General features: G+C 40.0%; 1 protein-coding gene across 1 annotated transcript; it reads left to right on the plus strand.

Moving 5' to 3' along the window:
• The first annotated feature begins 255 nt into the window (after window positions 1–255).
• On the plus strand, window positions 256–1,618 carry LOC117148289 (achaete-scute complex protein T4). Its single transcript, XM_033315610.1, has one exon. The coding sequence runs from the start codon at window positions 361–363 to the stop codon at window positions 1,399–1,401; it is 1,041 nt and encodes a 346-aa protein (XP_033171501.1). The 5' UTR covers window positions 256–360; the 3' UTR covers window positions 1,402–1,618.
• Window positions 1,619–5,930: the final 4,312 nt, after the last annotated feature.

Genomic DNA, 5,930 nt, shown 5'->3' on the forward strand with positions numbered 1-5,930 from the left:
TTCTTTTGGACTGTTGAGTGAGAACAGTTTTCCTGTGGGATATTCGAGTACCTGATAAAGAGAAAGAGAGAGAGACTACCTGTGGCTCACTCACTTTGAGTTCCCTACCTGTGCAGGTAGCTCTTGCCCTCACTCTCTCTCTCTCTTTCTCTCGTATTTCTCTCCGATTCTCTCGCCCGTTTCTCTGCCTGTGTGTTGTGCAGAGAGTTGCATAAAGGGTACATAACGCGAGGGTTTAGGACGAAGGGACTCATTCTTGTGTAAGGTGTCAAACGATCAAGTTCAAGCATTGTACTCTGTTCACTTATTTTTTTCTGTTGATCGTTATCCGGAAAGTTAAAGAAAGCTCCGAGTGTGTTAATGAAAAACAATAATAATACAACGAAAAGCATTACCATGTCATCGAGTGTGCTGTCCACCAACGATACGTTTCCAACGACCATCAATTCGGCAACGAAGATCTTTCGTTATCAGCACATAATGCCAGCGCCTAGTCCATTGATTCCCGGTGGCAATCAAAATCAACCCGGTGGCACAATGCCAATTAAGACTCGCAAGTATACACCAAGGGGTATGGCACTGACCAGATGCTCTGAATCAGTATCATCTTTATCGCCTGGTTCCTCGCCGGCTCCATATAATGTAGACCAATCCCAGTCGGTCCAAAGGCGCAATGCTCGCGAACGAAATCGTGTGAAGCAGGTGAACAACAGCTTCGCCAGATTGCGGCAACATATTCCACAATCCATAATTACGGATTTGACAAAGGGTGGTGGTCGAGGACCTCACAAAAAGATCTCCAAAGTAGACACACTGCGCATTGCCGTCGAGTACATCCGGAGGCTTCAGGATCTGGTGGATGACCTAAATGGGGGCAGCAATAATGGTGCCACCAACAATGCAGTCACCCAGCTTCAACTTTGTTTGGATGAGTCCAGCAGTCACAGTTCCAGCAGCAGTACTTGCAGTTCCTCAGGGCATAATACCTACTATCAAAACACGATCACTGTCAGTCCTCTGCAGCAACAGCAGCAGCTACAGAGGCAGCAGTTCAATCACCAACCGCTGACAGCCCTCTCATTAAATACCAACTTGGTGGGCACATCCGTAACAGGCGGAGATGCAGGATGCGTATCCACCAGCAACAACCAGCAAACCTGCCACTCGCCAACATCATCCTTCAACTCCAGCATGTCCTTTGATTCAGGCACCTACGAGGGAGTTCCCCAACAAATATCCACCCACCTGGATCGTATGGATCATCTAGACAACGAATTACACACGCACTCCCAACTTCAGCTGAAATTTGAACCATACGAACATTTTCAATTAGACGAGGAGGACTGCACGCCCGACGACGAGGAGATTTTGGACTACATCTCTCTATGGCAGGAGCAGTGACTCAATCCTCAAAATTCACCTCCACGCCCTATTTTCTTCTAGTCAATGTTGAGTTGAACCAAGTGCCTCAAATTGTAAATAACACTAATACAAAAACAACATACCCCCAATTTTTTTCTTACTTTAAGCTATTTTTTTACATTGTTAAGAACCACGAGACCAGTTTCAAATCTATATATTTATGAAATAATTATAGCATGGAAACGAAAATATATTTTTTTGCTAATACAATTTTATGTTAATTAGTTTTTGGTCGAAAAATAAAATGAAAAAATTAAACGAAAAACCATATTTAAATTCTTTTCTAAAAGGGGATCCATCTTTTGATCAGGTTTGTAACACATGCGGGTACTACTTGCATTTATAATGCCGATGGGACCATGTGCAGCCGTTATGTACAGCCTATCCACGTCGTCATACGATCGCCAATTGAGGTTGCTTTGCAATGGGCTTATATGATCACTCTTACATCCGAAGATCGTTAATACTAATTACAGATAACGCAAAACACAGATCAGCCTTTGGTTTTAGGTCAGTAGTTTCCTATTTCTTCAGGTAGCTTCTACAAATTTCAAAATATCGCAGGTAAGACAGCGACCTCAGTGACACGTGCCACAATGTAACTAGTAAAAATTTTCACAATTATGCCTATGAAATTCAGGTCATATTTTAAATTTTAAAAAAGGAACTGCCGTGGCAACACGACATAAAACATTATTTTTAATACAAAAGTGTCGAAAAAGCAATAAGAGGAGTTCGTATTTATGTATAAATGACTACTTAAATATAAAAGTGTGTTAGATTTTAACGGATAATTTATAGTTTAATAGACAAAATATTTTTAACCCAATCAACACTTTTAAGACTTTCCCTTTTGAATTTTCTCAGCCTAACTATAATTCCTAGTATTTCCAATATAAATGTATGGCCTTACAAGAAAGTATTTTATCCACTTTTGGGCATTTTACACTTCGGAAAAAATGAAATGCAAACACCTTACCCCAAACAATAACCAAGTTCTTCACTCCCACGCACCGTTGAGATGTCACTCCGTTGGAATAAACCTCTTCCACTGGCCAGACAATAAATCACGTTGCATTAGAAAAACAAACTCATGGGAGAATGCGACTATAGACTATATTTTGACACATTAAAGGGCATCACAGACAAAGGACCTCATTGTCCTTAGGATCGCTGGATGCTCCAAAGGAAGTGATAAGGGATAGGGGATCTTTTCTTTCAATGTCAACGCTGGCACTTGACAACTCAATGCAATTGTTTCGAATCATGAAAATGGGTTCTGGAATACCATTATAGTCTTTTGCGAGACTCTGTAGGCAAGGCTTAACGTTCAGCGCCGGAAGAACTTTCACCTTTCCCAAAGAACCTAAAGAAAGGCAACCTTTTTTTCAGCTGCGTTATTTTTTCTTATTTGGTTCTGATATAAAAACGCAGTTTAATAGATTTCTCGGCGCCCAGGCCAGCAACATTGTGGCACAAAAAACCAGCCGCCTGCATTAATCAGACCCCAGATATTTGACTAAATTATAGGCTCGTCCAAAGTTTCGAGGACTCAGGACGGCAGATTGATGGCTAAAGACGCAGTTTTAAGTCGCAGCTAAGCTCATAATTCAGCTCTTTAAGAAGTTGTTACTTGAAGCATTTATTCTTACACCGCAGGCGCGATGCAAACGCCCTGATAGCCAACAGAAAAAACGAAGAATGGCGAACAAGAAAACTCCAAAATAAGAAGTACAAGGATGGATTTAGGAATATAGAGTATAATCTTATACTCTATATACTTATTCAAAACATAGGTTTATTCGGTCAACCTGCTGTAACTTATCTGAAGCATTAATATAATCAATGCAAATGATATATGTGTTTTAACGCGCAAGATTTATTTGTATTAAGACTCAATATATTTTGTACAATCAAATTGATTCTTAAGTCCTCCATTTCGCATTGGCGATTGGCTTACAATACCCAAAAAGTTAGAGTATCAAACAGAACAGAACACAAGGCAATCAAAACAGCACAACTTTGCAACGTCGTTCAGCGTTACCGATTTATTTGAATTTCAATAAGCCCCAACGTTTTTGGAGTTCATTATCCTGTTATGTCGGCATTTTCGGCCTTTCATCTCGCGCATGCAACGAATTTAAACTGGGGCGTTATTAATTAGCGTTATGAATTATTGATACACAACCCTCGGGGGAAAATCGCCCACACCGCAGGTAAAAAACACTATGCACATAAAACAATAAATTCAAATACAGAGTATATATAAGAATATGCATGCTTAGCACATTTTTTATATATTTTACTGTTGGCCCCATATAACCTAAAACTATCCGCCAAGATATGATTGGGCTGATATCTTTATTTTTCGGAGAGGATGCATAAATCGCAAGCAAACGTGCCACGTTCATCATCTGGGGAGCCGAAAGGGGAGAAATATGTTCCAATTAGCGAAGCCAAATGTGACAGGCCATCCACCCAGAAGAAATCAAGGCAGCGACTCAGTTTCACAGGACTCGCGGCTCGGACAAAAGTTATTTGAGTTGTCATATTAGGCCGTGATAAATGTAGTTACATACCAAATGTGATAACTCTGCCCCTGGCTTTGGATTCCCCGGACCCTGGATTAGGTAGGCGCCTAGTTTCCCTTTCCCTTGATGATGATCCGCAAACTGTCAGAGGTTGTTCGTCTACAGCTTGATCATTGAAAACGTATTTATGGTACCAGGGAAATTCCTTGAGCCTTTTTGCGCCAGTTTAAAGAGCCGTGGCCCTGACTTTTTTCTTCGCTGACCTGGTATCCCGAAGAATCTAAAATTTCACCTGCCGGGTCAATAGGGGATTACCTGATCGTAAAAGAGGTACAATAAGCGCGCGCGTGCCTGGACAATTGGTAAATCGAGTCCAATTACTTATCACCCTACCCCATTTCTGTACCTTTAAGATTTTACAGGTTTATTTGAAAAAATTCCAGGATTAATATAATAATTTTTACAACATTTGACTGACCTTTTTCTTTTTTCTGAAGGCACTGAAGAATTAAATATATCTTTTTATTATATTTTAACAGTTTATTTGCTTTAAATAATGAAATGATTTAGTTTACTCACTCATTATTCTGTAACACTTCTCAGTCTACATGCCGAATAAAATTTTATTTTCGCTCACAGAAGCACCTTCTATTTGCGATAGTCCAGTAATAACTGTAACCACCCTCTAAGCAATTCCTCCCTTCAACACCTCTTTACAAGTATTTTATTATTTATGCTGCGACCGCCAGCGTCGTCTTGGCCATCCCAATTAAGTCTCTAAACCCACGATAATCCCAGAAATAGTCTGGAAATAATCCCATTAGAGTGTGCTATATAAACACTAACAACTGTTCTAATGGACGGTTATCCCTCCTGCATAAGACAAGTAGTTCCCTAAACCTAATTGCCAACAGCACTTAAAAGGATCAGAGAACAAATTCACACCAAACCATGACAATGCTGACACTCCAATATTTGGCCAACTACGTGGAACTCTCCCTTCGAAGCCCACCCAGAAAAAAGACGATCTGCACACAGATCTCATAGTGAAATTCCGCAACACGTAGCGCGATACGTCAGTGAATTTTTGTGCATTATGTGAAATTTGTCGATTAACAAACACCAATTTGTAAAGTTAATTAATTACACGTAGAGTAAAATGATACACTAGATTTCTTGAGACTTGACCGATACCAGTTACATAGCTATTGTGTAGTGCATGGCAAATATCAACATTTAGTTATTTTTTTATATGCATAAATGCATGTTTAATCTTAACATATCTTTAGACAAATTTAGTATACCCATAGCTCTACGAGTAACAGGTATAAAAATCCATTTCTCTTAGCTCCACTTCACTGAGCTCTTTTATTTGCATAAAATTCAAAGGGGGGCAGAACAAAGGTAGAGGGGATTCTGCAGTGGAGGTTGGTTTTCAGTTGCCCAAAAGGGGCCGAAATGGGCGGAAAGAGCTGAACTGATCGATCGATGATTTTGTGTTTTTTTCGGTGGGGACGGGATAGCTTGCCATAAATCATCATCTGTAATTACCCGTTGGCACAGGATGCTGCGGCATCTCCGCATAAGTCACGCGTACAAAGAAGCCCCGATGCCAAAATGCGAAATCCAATGCTGAAGGAGTTCAAGGGTTTTTCGGGGAGTTTAAAAGAAAGGATTGCACCATTGCACCAAGCAAACATAAACAAGGCCTTTTGATATGCATATTTGATCTGATAGTTTGCTTTGCAAGAGGTTTTGATACTTTTGTGTCATTATCGACACAACCTTTCACTCCTCAAATATTCAGACTCATAGATACTCAGAACACAAAATCAAACATAGAATCCGAAAAAATACGGTACTAGACAAACAAATGTGCGTCAGGTTCTTCAAAACACCCTTTTTATATTTTCTGTGTTTGCCAATAGGGAACCGAAACGTCTTAAAAACCTCAATATTGAATAATTTGCACAAATA

Source organism: Drosophila mauritiana, chromosome X, assembly GCF_004382145.1.
Source record: "Drosophila mauritiana strain mau12 chromosome X, ASM438214v1, whole genome shotgun sequence".
Lineage (NCBI taxonomy): Eukaryota > Metazoa > Arthropoda > Insecta > Diptera > Drosophilidae > Drosophila > Drosophila mauritiana.